Raw genomic sequence first — 14,886 nt, forward strand, 5'->3', positions numbered from 1 at the left:
CAAAGGATTTTATTCCCGGTACTTCTTTGTGCCGAAGAAGACGGGCGATCTGCGGCCCATTTTGGACCTCAGGGTGCACAAGTTTCTGGTCAAAGAAAAGTTTCGAATGCTGACCTTGGCATCCCTGTACCCCTTCATCGAGCAGAACAACTGCTTATGCTCTCTGGATCTGAAGAGCCCTACACTCACATCCCCATCCATCCGGCCTCAAGCCAATTCATCAGATTCCGGGTGGGACATCTTCATCATCAATACCGAGTGCTCCCCTTCGGCCTGGCCTCATCCCCCAGAGTCTTCACCAAGTACCTGGTAGTGGTAGCCGCAGCACTCAGGAACCACGGCCTCCAGGTGTTCCCTTACCTGGACGACTGGCTCATCAAGGATTCCACATCTCAGGGAGTCGCCCTCGTGACCCAGAAGACAATTTGGTTACTACAACATCTGGGATTCGAAATCAACTTCCCAAAATCCCACTTACAGCCCTCCCAGTCTCTTCCCTTCATTGGGGCGATCCTGGATACTACCCAACTCCGAGCGTTCCTCCCTCCCCCATGCACAGAGGCTCTTCTTCACCTCTGCCATTCAGTGTCCTCTTGCCCTTCCATCTTGGCGAGACTGATGATGGTCTTGCTGGGCCACATGGCCTCTACAGTGCATGTGACGCCATTTGCCAGACTTCACCTCAGGACGCCTCAGTGGACCTTGGCGTCTCAATGGTCCCAGACGTCCGACCCTCTGACTCACCACATCCAGGTCACTCCTGCTCTACAACAATTAGAGAATGATACGGTGGCGGGCCGCGGGTAGCCCGCCGAAACGGGGAAGAAAAAATAGTGGCCTCTGCGGGACGGGGACAAGGCCATTCACCGCCCCGTGGAGCGGTGAATGGACTTGTCCCCGTAGTGAGTCAATCAAGATCGTGCGGTCCCCGCCATCTCCCTCCCTCCACCTCACCTTTGAACTGAAGAGCAACCGCCGGTTGAATTTCTGCCGGTCTGCGCAAAGAAAAAAAAACAAAAACCTCTCCTTTTCTCCTGCTCTTATCGCCATGCTTCAGCTACTAAAGCCGACAGGAAGTCTTTCCTATGTCAATTCTGACGTCGGAGAGGACGTTCTGGGCCAGCCAATCGCTGCCTGGCTGGCCCAGAACATCCTCTCCGACATCAGAATTGAGTCGGAAAGACTTCCTGTCGGCTTTAGTAGCTGCAGCATGAGCATGGCGGTAAGAGCAGGGGAAAAGGAAGGAGGCTTTTTTTTTTTTTTTGAGCGGCAGGGAGGCAGCAGGCTGGCTTTGGCTAGGGAGGGAGAAAGGTAGGCAGGAAGGATTCGGGGGTGGGGGTGGGACAAAGCGTAGAAGGCAGTGAGAGGAGGCACTAAAGACATGGGAAGGAGGCACTGGGGGCACTAAAGACATGGGAAGGAGGCACTGAGGGCACTAAAGACAGGAAGGGGCACCAAGAACATGGGAAGGAGGCACTGGGAGCACTAAAGACAGGAAGGGGCACTAAGGACATGGGAAGGAGGCACTGGGGGCACTAAAGACAGGAAGGGGCACTAAGGACATGGGAAGGAGGCACTGGGGGCACTAAAGACATGGGAAGGAGGCACTGGGGGCACTAAAGACAGGAAGGGGCACTAAGGACATGGGAAGGAGGCATTGGGGGCACTAAAGACATGGGGAGGAGGCACTGGGGGCACTAAAGACAGGAAGGGGCACTAAGGACATGGGAAGGAGGCACTGGGGGCACTAAAGACAGGAAGGGGCACTAAGGACATGGGAAGGAGGCACTGGGGCACTAAAGACAGGAAGGGGCACTAAGGACATGGGAAGGAGGCACTGGGGGCACTAAAGACGGGAAGGAGGCACTGGGGGCACTAAAGACAGGAAGGGGCACTAAGGACATGGGAAGGAGGCATTGGGGGCACTAAAGACAGGAAGGGGCACTAAGAACATGGGAAGGAGGCACTGGGGACACTAAAGACAGGAAGGGGCACTAAGGACATGGGAAGGAGGCACTGGGGCACTAAAGACAGGAAGGGGCACTAAGGACATGGGAAGGAGGCACTGGGGGCACTAAAGACAGGAAGGGGCACTAAGGACATGGGAAGGAGGCACTGGGGGCACTAAAGACAGGAAGGGGCACTAAGGACATGGGAAGGAGGCACTGGGGCACTAAAGACATGGGGAGGAGGCACTGGGGGCACTAAAGACAGGAAGGGGCACTAAGGACATGGGAAGGAGGCACTGGGGGCACTAAAGACAGGAAGGGGCACTAAGGACATGGGAAGGAGGCACTGGGGGGCACTAAAGACAGGAAGGGGCACTAAGGATATGGGAAGGAGGCACTAGGGGCACTAAAGACAGGAAGGGGCACTAAGAATATGGAAAGGAGACACTGGGGGCACTAAAGACAGGAAGGCACTAAGGACATGGGAAGGAGGCACTGGGGGCACTAAAGACAGGAAGGGGCACTAAGGACATGGGAAGGAGGCACTGGGGGCACTAAGACAGGAAGGGGCACTAAGGACATGGGAAGGAGGCACTGAGGGCACTAAGGACATGTGAAGGAGGCACTGGGGGCACTAAAGACGGGAAGGAGGCACTGGGGGCACTAAAGACAGGAAGGGGCATTAAGAACATGGGAAGGAGGCACTGGGGGCACTAAAGACAGGAAGGGGCACTAAGAACATGGGAAGGAGGCACTGGGGCACTAAAGACAGGAAGGGGCACTAAGGACATGGGAAGGAGGCACTGGGGGCACTAAAGACAGGAAGGGGCACTAAGGCCATGGGAAGGAAGCACTGGGGCACTAAAGACAGGAAGGGGCACTAAGGCCATGGGAAGGAGGCACTGGGGCACTAAAGACATGGGGAGGAGGCACTGGGGGCACTAAAGACAGGAAGGGGCACTAAGGACATGGGAAGGAGGCACCGGGGGCACTAAGGACATAGGAAGGAAAGAGGGAAGGAACAGAAAGGGACAATTCTTGGGCCTGAGTGCAGAAAGAAAGAAATGAAAGAAAGGATACACAGACAGAAGGAAACGCAACCAGAGACTCATGAAATCAATCACCAGACAGCAAAGGTAGGAAAAATGATTTTATTTTCAATTTAGTGATCAAAATGTGATTTTCAATTTAGTGATCAAAATGTGTCAGTTTTGAGAAGTTATATCTGCTGTCTACATTTTGCACTATATTTGTCTATTTTTCTATAGTTACTGAGGTGACCGAGCTTGCGGAGTTGGGGCGGAAACAGGGTTTAAAAATTTTAGTTCTAGTAGTTTGTCGGTCTACATAGTAACATAGTAACATAGTAGATGACGGCAGATAAAGACCCAAATGGTCCATCCAGTCTGCCCAACCTGATTCAATTTAAATTTTTTTTTTTTTCTTCTTAGATATTTCTGGGCGAGAATCCAAAGCTTTACCCGGTACTGTGCTTGGGTTCCAACTGCCGAAATCTCTGTTAAGACTTACTCCAGCCCATCTACATCCTCGCAGCCATTGAAGCCCTCCCCTTTCCATCCTCCTCCAAACGGCCATACACAGACACAGACCGTACAAGTCTGCCCAGTAACTGGCCTAGTTCAATCTTTAATATTATTTTCTGATTCTAAATCTTCTGTGTTCATCCCACGCTTCTTTGAACTCAGTCACAGTTTTACTCTCCACCACCTCTCTCGGGAGCGCATTCCAGGCATCCACCACCCTCTCCGTAAAGTAGAATTTCCTAACATTGCCCCTGAATCTACCACCCCTCAACCTCAAATTATGTCCTCTGGTTTTACCATTTTCCTTTCTCTGGAAAAGATTTTGTTCTACGTTAATACCCTTTAAGTATTTGAATGTCTGAATCATATCTCCCCTGTCTCTCCTTTCCTCTAGGGTATACATATTCAGGGCTTCCAGTTTCTCCTCATACGTCTTCTGGCGCAAGCCTCCTATCATTTTCGTCGCCCTCCTCTGGACCGCCTCAAGTCTTCTTACGTCTTTCGCCAGATACGGTCTCCAAAACTGAACACAATACTCCAAGTGGGGCCTCACCAATGACCTGTACAGGGGCATCAACACCTTCTTCCTTCTACTGACTACGCTTCTCTTTATACAGCCCTGAATCCTTCTGGCAGCAGCCACTGCCTTGTCACACTGTTTTTTCGCCTTTAGATCTTCGGACACTATCACCCCAAGGTCCCTCTCCCCGTCCGTGCATATCAGCTTCTCTCCTCCCAGCATATACGGTTCCTTCCTATTATTAATCCCCAAATGCATTACTCTGCATTTCTTTGCATTTAATTTTAGTTGCCAGGCATTAGACCATTCCTCTAACTTTTGCAGATCCTTTTTCATATTTTCCATTCCCTCTTTGGTGTCTACTCTGTTACAAATCTTGGTATCATCTGCAAAACGGCACTTTTCCTTCTAACCCTTCAGCAATGTCGCTCACAAACATATTGAACAGGATTGGCCCCAGCACCGAACCCTGAGGGACTCCACTAGTCACCTTTCCTTCCTTCGAGCGACTTCCATTAACCACCACCCTCTGGCGTCTGTCCGACAGCCAGTTTCTGACCCAGTTCACCACTTTGGGTCCTAACTTCAGCCCTTCAAGTTTGTTCAACAGCCTCCTATGAGGAACTGTATCAAAGGCTTTGCTGAAATCCAAGTAAATTACATCTAGCATATGTCCTCGATCCAGCTCTCTGGTCACCCAATCAAAAAATTCAATCAGGTTCGTTTGGCACGATTTACCTTTTGTAAAGCCATGTTGCCTCGGATCCTGTAACCCATTAGATTCAAGGAAATACACTATCCTTTCTTTCAGCAACACTTCCATTATTTTTCCAACAACTGAAGTGAGGCTCACCGGCCTGTAGTTTCCTGCTTCATCCCTGTGACCACTTTTATGAATAGGGACCACATCCGCTCTCCTCCAATCCCCAGGAATCACTCCCGTCTCCAGAGATTTGTTGAACAAGTCTTTAATAGGACTCGCCAGAACCTCTCTGAGCTCCCTTAGTATCCTGGGATGGATCCCGTCTGGTCCCATCGCTTTGTCCACCTTCAGTTTTTCAAGTTGCTCATAAACACCCTCCTCCGTGAACGGCGCAGAATCTACTCCATTTTCTCGTGTAACTTTGCCAGACAATCTCGGTCCTTCTCCAGGATTTTCTTCTGTGAACACAGAACAGAAGTATTTGTTTAGCACATTTGCTTTCTCCTCATCACTCTCCACATATTTGTTCCCAGCATCTTTTAGCCTAGCAATTCCATTTTTTATCTTCCTCCTTTCACTAATATATCTGAAAAAATTTTTATCTCCCTTTTTTACATTTTTAGCTATTTGTTCTTCCGCCTGTGCCTTCGCCAAACGTATCTCTCTCTTGGCTTCTTTCAGTTTCACCCTGTAGTCCTTTCTGCTCTCCTCTTCTTGGGTTTTTTTTATATTTCATGAACACCAACTCTTTCGCCTTTATTTTCTCAGCCACTAGGTTGGAGAACCATATCGGCTTCCTTTTTCTCTTGTTTTTATTGATTTTCTTCACATAAAGGTCCGTAGCCATTTTTATCGTTCCTTTCAGCTTAGACCACTGTCTTTCCACTTCTCTTATGTCCTCCCATCCTAACAGCTCTTTCTTCAGGTACTTTCCCATTGCATTAAAGTCCGTATGTTTGAAATCTAGGACTTTAAGTATCGTGCGGCCGCTCTCCACTTTAGCCGTTATATCAAACCAAACCGTTTGATGATCGCTACTACCCAGGTGAGCACCCACTCGAACATTAGAGATACTCTCTCCATTTGTGAGGACCAGATCCAATATCGCTTTTTCCCTTGTGGGTTCCGTCACCATTTGTCTGAGCAGAGCCTCTTGAAAGGCATCCACAATCTCCCTACTTCTTTCCGATTCCGCAGACGGAACATTCCAGTCCGCATCCGGCAGGTTGAAATCTCCCAACAGCAGAACCTCCTCTTTCGTTCCAAACTTTTGGATATCCACAATCAGATCCTTATCAATTTGCTTCGATTGAGTCGGAGGTCTGTAGACTACACCCACGTAGATAGAAGTTCCATCTTCTCTTTTCAGAGCAATCCATATCGCTTCTTCCTCTCCCCAGGTCCCTTGCATTTCGGTCGCTTGGATATTGATCTTTACATAGAGAGCTACTCCTCCACCTTTATGACCATCTCTGTCCTTCCTAAAAAGATTATATCCCGGTATGTTTGCATCCCATCCATCTACAAAATAATTTTTTTATTTCTGCCGGTTCACGGTTGTAAAAAGGTTGAAAAACACTGATGTAGAGTATGCCGGCTTTCTTTTTCGCCCAGCCGCACGCGTTCAAAAAGCAGCGCTTGCGCGGCTGCTCGAGTTGATCAATCTTCTCCTCTCTTACAACTTCCTGTTTCCGGTTGCATCAGAGGAGAATATTGAACAAATGAGCACCCGCACGTGTGGCTGGGCGAAAAAGAAAGCCGGCATACTCTACATCTAAGGTGAGATGGAGGGAGGGAGATGGCGGAACGCTGCAATCGGTCGGGTGTCTGCTGTTTTTGTATCACTGCCTGCCTGCGCTCACGTTCCAGATACACCTGCATTTTTAGTGTGCACAATTGACCTGATTCGAGCTATAGGTGAACATGGGGGACACGTCATTGCAAGGGAGGACAAGTCCATTGATTTATTTTATGTTCTGTTTTTACTACAGGGCAGATGCACTGAAACAGATTTTCAGTGCAGTAGTAGTAGTGGTGTTGGCAGGATTCTCTTCTGTCTTCATGGTGTTTCGCAGTACTGAGGCTTATGTGGATGCTGCGGGGACGGTGACGGGGCGGTGAATGGGATGGCAATGGCGGTGACGGGGCGGTGAAAGGGATGACGGTGACGGGGCGGTGAAGGGAATGGTGGTGACGGGGCGGTGCAGAGGATGGTGGGCCGGGGACGGTGCAGTGACGGGGACAGATTTTTTTCCCCATGTCATTCTCTAACAACAGTCTCTTCGCTGGTGGATCCTTTTTCCAATCTCTCCAGAGGCTTGTTGTTCCAAACCCCCCGCCATCAGAAAGTCCTCACGACCGACTCGTCGACCTATGCTTGGGGGTCTCATCTGGATGGCCTCCGCACCCAGGGTCACTGGACCAGCACGGACCGCCAGTGCCACATCAATCTCCTAGAACTCAGGGAGATCTTCAACCTTTCAACATCTCCTTCACGACCAGGTGGTCCTCATTCGCACAGACAACCAGGTCGCCATGTACTATGTGAACAAGCAGGGAGGCATGGGATCCTGGACTGGACAAATTGCTTTCTATATGCTTTTCCTCCATTCCCTCTCATTCAAAAGACTCTGGTCAAGCTGAAGTCGGACCATGCCACCATGATCCTGATTGCTCCACGGTGGCCCAGACAACCTTGGTACTCCCTTCTACTTCAACTCAGCAGCAGGGAGCCATACCCTCTACCAGTTTTTCCATCTCTGCTTACACAGTATCAGGGATCTCTACTTCACCCCAACCTGCAGTCTCTACACCTGACAGCTTAGTTCCTCTCAACGTAACCCCTCTACAGTTCTCCCAACCTGTGAGGGATGTCTTGGAAGCTTCAAGGAAGCCTGCTACCAGACAATGCTACCACCAAAAATGGACTAGATTCTCTGTTTGGTGTGTCTCTCAGCGTCAGGAGCCTCAACATTCCTCCTTGCCTTCAGTTTTGGACTACCTTTTGCACCTGTCTCAGTCTGGCCTCAAGTCTTCCTCCATACGAGTCCACCTCAGTGCAATTGCTGCTTTCCATTAGCCTCTACAAGGGAAACCTCTGTCTGCTCATCCGGTGGTTTCCAGATTCATGAAAGGACTTTTCCATGTCAGTCCTCCCCTCAAACCGCCTCCAGTGGTTTGGGACCTCAATGTTGTCCTTTCGCAGTTTATGAAACCTCCATTTGAACCTCTTCACAAGACTCACCTGAAGTATCTCACTTGGAAAGTGGTGTTTCTCATTGGCCTCACTTCCGCTCGACGGGTCAGTGAGCTCCAAGCCTTGGTCGCGGACCCACCTTTTACAGTCTTCCATCATGACAAGGTGGTCCTCCGCACCCATCTGAAATTTCTCCCAAAAGTTGTCTCGGAATTTCATCTGAATCAATCCATCGTTCTGCCAGTGTTCTTTCTGAAGCCACACTCTCACTCTGGGGAGTCTGCTCTTCATACTCTGAACTGTAAGTGTGCTTTGGCTTTCTACCTAGAACGCACCAAACCTCACAGAACTGCTCCTCAAATTTTCATTTCCTTCGATCCGAACAAGTTGGGACGCCCCGTGTCCAAGCGCACCATCTCCAACTGGATGGCGGCTTGCATCTCATTCTGCTATGCCCAGGCTGGATTGCCCCTTGACAAAAAAATCACAGCCCATAAGGTCAGAGCTATGGCAGCTTCTGTAGCTTTCCTCAGATCGACACCGATTGAGGAGATTTGTAAAGCTGCCTCGGTTCATACCTTCACTTCTCCCTATTGCCTGGATACTTTCTCCAGACGGGATGGATAGTTTGGCCAAACAGTATTACAAAATTTATTCTCCTAAGTTGCCAACTCTCCCACCATCCCACTATGGTTAGCTTGGAGGTCACTCATTAGTGAGAATACCTGCCTGCTTGTCCTGGGATAAAGCAATGTTACTTACCGTAACAGTTGTTATCCAGGGACAGCAGGCAGCTATTCTCACGTCCCACCCACCTCCCCTGGGTTGGCTTCTCTGCTAGCTATCTGAACTGAGGAGACGTGCCCTGGTCTGGGCGGGAAAGCACTCGCGCATGCGCGGTGCGGGCGACTTGAAACTTCAAGTTTTTCTTCAAAGAAGCATCTGCATCGGGGCTCCGTTGGATCACATCACCCATATGTGAGAATAGCTGCCTGCTGTCCCTGGATAACACCAGTTACGGTAAGTAACATTGCTTTATTTCTCATGGGGAAAATTGGGGGGGTATCTGAAAAGTTGAATTTAAGGGTTTCTTGGGACAGAGTTAGGGTCCCCCATCTCCATAACCCCTTTTTTCTGAGTTTAAAAAAATTTTCAGGGAAGCCCCCACAGGCTGTTTTTGGTGTGATTTTTCTGATGGTGGCCATCTTGGATTTTAAACTGTGGGTTTTTTTTCTAAAGTCTGAAAGCCTCCATCTACCTCAAAACCCCTTGATTTTGGCTCAAAATCAACTGAGGTGGACTCATCAGGCTGTTGAACCCCTATATCATGCCAATTTCACACTGGATGGTTGGTGAAGAGCATCTGTGTACTGCGTTCGGCGCACGCAAGGAAGAGGGAAGCCTTGGACTTAGCCTCCTCTGAGTCCTCTAGAGCTGGAGAACCACAGCGGGGCCTAGTGGTAGGGAGAAATGAACCTGTGGATCCCAAAAGAAGCCAAGCTGAGGTCCTGTAGGGGTCCTTGGAGCCTTCTGTCCAAAAATTTACTCCAGAATTTGTGAATTTTCTGTAGAAAGCTTATTTGATGGACCTAGGATGCCTTGTGCTGCCTGAGAGTGCTGGGGAAAGAGGCCTCTTCAGGAGTGCTCTCTGCCTCGTTGGAGGCTGACTCCCAGCGTGTGTGACTAAGTTGAGCAGGATTGGGAGGGTGGGAGATCGGACTCAATGCCTTTATTATCCCAGGGCTTGGCTTTCTTTCTTGAGGATTCTGGTTTCTTGTCGGGGACCAGGAGTTGAAGCGATCATTGCTCTCGTCCAGGAAGATGATACATCGGTTCAACGACCGTTCAAGTCGGCTTCTGTCCCTCATGTCATTCTGGATATGCTTAGAGAGTTGACTTTGGAGCCTCAGCAGCCATCTACCACACAGTGCACTGTCTACATGAGCGACACAAATGCTCAGACCACCTTTTATACCTCGCATCCAGACATTATCTTGCTGGTCACTGAACCAATGGGAGACTTCCAGAAGGTTCCATGAAGGTGGCCAAAACTATGTCCAAACCTTTTCCTATGGCTCCAGAAATCTAGCAGCTGTTTAGTCAGCCAAAGGTGAAGTTGTTGCAAAGTCCATAGAAGAGCCAGCCTTCACTTATCTACATAGGGACTGGGCCATTACCCTGCTTAGAGCTGGAAACCTCTTTAGGGGAGAGAGGCTTGTTCCTCTCCCTAACCTCTGCAACAGCCTAGAAAAATCTACTGGCTTTTCATGTTGGGAGCCACGCCCTGCCTTGGCTGATCTCACCTGGGTCTCTCTCTGGCTCATCTGGTGGACACTAGGGAAGTGACATTGCTCCCTATTACCAGGAATAGGTTTAAAACCTATGTTTCTAGCACTGCTGCCAGGATTGTAGTGACTGGGTAGGGTCTCCCTGTCCTTCCATTCTGGGTCGGTGGGATCATCAAGCTGATCTGTCTGGGATTGTGAGTTGGTCTTGGGAATACCTTTTTTAGGTTTCCTCTCACCCTTTCTGCCAGCTTTAACAGGGACCACAGCAGGCACGGGGCCTGACTTGTCAAAATATGCAGCAGAATGAAAGATTAGGGCCTTACCAGGTTAATCTTATTTCTGTTAATATACACAGGAGTCCATACAGCCTGCCCTGTGCATTCTGCAAGTCGCCTGCTTTCTGCCTTGGACAACTTTATGGCCCAGAACTGAAATTCTTCTGTCAGTTGGATGAACATGTATGATTCACTTACTAATTACGTAATGAGCTATTGAGCTTTGGTGTTATGTTTAGTGCTAGTTGCACGGAGCAGGTTGGTTCATTGATACACATGTTGCAAGTTCATGCTAATAATTGTTGTTTTTCATGAGTTACAAAGCAGAACAGAAATGTACCGTATGTTGTCAGGGAAGCTCCCTTTGTCCATCCTTCTCTTTTCTCATGTTACATTGCAGCTAGATAGCTTTAAGAGGGAGCTATACTTCACAGGTGAAGGAGGAGGAGCAGAAAGATGTGATTGATATCCTTCTGCAAATGGTTCAAGAGCATGGATTGATCATCTAATGTACAGACTCCTGTGTATATTAATAGAAACAAGATTATCCAGGTAAGAACCTAATCTTTCATTGGTAGACACATTACTGTTTTAAAACATTATTGTTTGGACAAATATGCATTCTAAAAAGCAGATATCTAACTTCTAGAATTCTTATTGATGTATGTCGGTCTGTTTTAAGATTTCTTTTCTTAATGAGCTGTGTATTTGGTGCATTATTTACATGTGACACGCTTGATATCATTTAAGTGGAAACTTGCATATAAGAAAAGATACAGCAGATCAAATTTTCTTTACTAGATGACTGTTTAAGCAGCCATAGTGACTGCCCACAAATTATTCTTTTTTTTTTCCCTCAAAATAAGAAACTTGCGTAATGGGCATAATCTTTAAGCACAGGTTAAATATTAAGACGGATGAATACTAAAGATTTGATATCACGTATACCTTTCTGTCTGCAGGTGATTACTGTTGGTTGAGTTCAAGATGGCTGTAATCATCCGTTTACAGGGGCTTCCTGTATCTGCAGGCTCTGCAGCTATCCGCCATTTCTTTACAGGATTGCATATTCCTGATGGAGGCGTGCATATATTTGGTGGAGAGTTGGGGGAGGCATTCATAACATTTGCCACAGATGAAGATGCCAGACGTGCAATGAACCGATCAGGGGGGAGTATCAAACAATCAGCTATAAAATTATACCTTAGCAGCAAGACACAAAAACAAAATACACTTGAAATGAATCGAAAAAGAAATGAACATGGAGAAAGAGAACCAGTGCCTGGAACAAGACGTCATAGATCCAGGATCCCTAGTGCTTCAAGAGATGAAACATTTTTAGACTTGGTTGCATCAGATAAAGAAATAAATAAAACAGATGCAAGTCCTTCAGATTTTTATAGTCATAAAAGAAGAGATGAACATCATGATTCAGATAGATGTTATTTGTTTGTACGTGGACTACCTTATAAAACAACTGCTGAGGACATAGAAGAGTTTTTTCATGGTCTTTGTGTGGTTGGAGTCATCTTTTCATTGCATCAAAGTGCTCCTAAAATTGGACTTAGAAATGGAAAATGTATGGTTAAATTTGCTTCTAGTAAGGATGCATTAGAAGGACTTAAGCTTGACAAACATTTCTTAGGTTTAAGGCTTATTGAAATTTCACATGCTACTAAAAGCCACTGGGATCGATTGAACAGTGAAAATATGATTGCTGATAGGTTTTTCTTCAAGAATGAAGAGATTACTCATACTCTGAGTGGGGAGCGATCACGATCTTTGGAACAAAATTTTGTGCATTCAAAAGACAAAAGAAGATCAAGATCTCCAAGGAAAGAGAGATACAGGTCTCGTTCACCTCAGAGCCCAGCATTTTATATACACATAAAAAACCTATCTTATAATGTTAAGAAGAAAGATATAAAACTCTTTTTCTGTAATTTAAATTTGTCTTATGATCAAATTAAACTCTTAAAATACAACAATAAAAACAGAATAACAGATGGATTTGTTAGGCTCAAGAGTGCAAGAGATTATAGCATGGCTTTGAGCTATCACAGGTGTGTACTTAAAAATAATAAAGTTTATATTTATCCTATTGATCAAAAATTAATGTTGGAACTTTTTGAAAAAGTTGAAATTACTGAGAGAGCAAGATTGGAGTATGTGCCAAACAGCAGTTGTCAAGATATTGCTTCAAAGCCAAGGCTGTACATGTATGTAAAAAACTTTCCTTTTGACGTGACAAAAGCTGAAATGCAGAAGTTCTTTGCAGGGTTTTCACTTAATGATGATGATATTTACTTGCTTTATGATGAGAAAGGAGTTGGCCTTGGAGAAGCACTTGTGATGTTTAATTCTGAAGAACTTGTATCACTTGCTGAAAGTTTAAATTGCCAGAAATTCTTGGGAACACAAATTCTGTTGCAACGAATTTCTGAGGCACAGCTAAAGAAATTTGGTGTAAATGCTTTTCCAGGAGAATCCAGTGACAAAATTGACAGTTCATGTGCATCATCAGTACAGTCATTTGAGGTGCCTCATCTCGGACATAGCTCTGAAGAATCCAGGAACCTACATTCTACCAAAATTCATACGAGTAGGTTTGATACGCAAATCGATGGAAGTGAAGGTAATCCTGAAGAAAGGATAAGTGTTTGGTGGTAATTCCAGTAGTAATTCGACTGAAGAATATTCCTTAAACAACCTTGGTGAAATTTTGGACTGGTGGTAATTCGACTGAAGAATATTCCTTTTACAACCTCGGTGAAATTTTGGACTTTTTGGCTATCAGGTGATACCAGATTTAGTTTCAATACAGCATGAAAGTGGGTTTCCAACTGACATTGCTACAGTTGTTGTGGAAAGCACTGATGAAGCAATTGCTGCTGTTCGTGAACTGCATGGTAAACCAGTTAGTCGACATAGAGTAAAGTTAAACTTGGCTTAAATGTAATTCACTGTATTTAAACTACACATCTATGTACGTAGTTACTGTAGAGAGTTGCAGTCCAATAACTGCTTTACATTTCTGCAAGCTGTTTTGTTCAGTATTTAGATATTTAGCTCTTATTCTGTTATACATCTGTAAGTGGTTTCTTTTTTAAAGAATTGATAGTTTATTTTAGCTTTCATGAAACGTGATTTTTTTTTAAGCTTTTACTAAATGTATGATACATGGGTTATTACATGAATAAATGAGAATATGGAGTTGAATGAAATTCTTAAGGGACTTTAAGATGCTATTTCCTTATACTTCTACATTTTGCAATAAGTTTATTCATTAATAAAACCAGTTCAAATGCTACATCATCTTGTAACCAAATCTAGATAGGTATATCAAGGTATGTGTGTATATTTATAAATAAACTTTACATAAACATACTTGGAATGCATTTGATATGAATTCCCTGTATGCAGAAACATCTGTTCCTTTCTATGTAGGTGATTTTGGTATTTAAGTAAAAACTGTTAAGAGTTGATTTTGAGGTTTATTTTAAATAAAGACTCCAGTCTTTATTACAATTTTCTGGTTCTTTTTTTTTTTTTTTTTTGTATTAGGAATGTTACATGCATAGCATCTAGACCTACTTTTTATTTAGTGATTTATGGTTTAAAAACTTAAGGTTTTTTCAAGATAATCCTTTATCTCCCCCTCCACCCTTGGCAGTATTTTATGATTCCAGAATTTGGGAGTTTTGATACATTCAGCAGAAAGATTAAATATTTTCAATGAAAGCAGGACTGAGGAAACATTCTATGAGAGGTGTTCAATAATTTATCTACTTGACTATGAAAGAAAGTAGCAAGTGTGTTGAAATAAGTCTGTGCATGTTGTGATGTGTCTCAATGTTAAATACATATACAAAAAACCATTAAAAGAATCAAAAAGGACTGAAGACTCGAGACTATAATGATACTTAATACTTAATTGATAATTTAGTTTAAATTTAATTCAAAGTTATATTAGGGACAAGCCTCAGATAGTGGAGTACATCCTTCCATACTGGGATATCTTCAGGAGAAAGAAAACATCTATTCTCCAACTCCTATAACATCACCGGCTTAGTCCTACCTCCCTACCAGATTAATTACCAATAATTAAATTGCTTCCTAAAATTCATCTATCTTATTTTAAATACTCTCAAATTTTATTTCATCCTATTTTAATATCTAATTAATAATTTATTATATAAAAAAAATCTCAACTCTAAAATATATATGGCTTGAAATTTGCTCGGAACCAACAGTGGTGTGCAGTGACTTAGACAAGTGTTGCTTAAACTATATTCCTGACGAAGCGGGTTGTAAGCCTATCCCGTGAAACGCAGGCCTCGTCGGAAGACTGGAATAAATACAAGCAACGGCTGTGGTTTCTAAAAAGAGCAACTTTGAGCTAAGTACTTTA

At 45.1% G+C, this 14,886-nt stretch overlaps 1 protein-coding gene across 5 annotated transcripts in view; it reads left to right on the top strand.

The window, feature by feature from the left end:
* LOC117355126 (RNA-binding protein 12B-like) overlaps nucleotides 1-14,886 on the top strand; it is a 180,913-nt gene that overhangs the window by 91,671 nt on the left and 74,356 nt on the right. For 4 of the 5 annotated variants that reach the window (XM_033933223.1, XM_033933221.1, XM_033933222.1 and 1 more), the window contains exon 3: nucleotides 11,438-13,862. The exons of the other annotated variant lie outside the window; for it this stretch is intronic. In XM_033933223.1, coding sequence (XP_033789114.1) covers nucleotides 11,463-13,145 — 1,683 coding nt within the window. In that variant the 5' untranslated portion in view covers nucleotides 11,438-11,462 and the 3' untranslated portion in view covers nucleotides 13,146-13,862. Of the gene's footprint in view, nucleotides 1-11,437; nucleotides 13,863-14,886 lie in introns of those variants that run through there. 5 annotated transcript variants of the gene reach the window in all.

This window comes from Geotrypetes seraphini, chromosome 2, assembly GCF_902459505.1.
Source record: "Geotrypetes seraphini chromosome 2, aGeoSer1.1, whole genome shotgun sequence".
Lineage (NCBI taxonomy): Eukaryota > Metazoa > Chordata > Amphibia > Gymnophiona > Dermophiidae > Geotrypetes > Geotrypetes seraphini.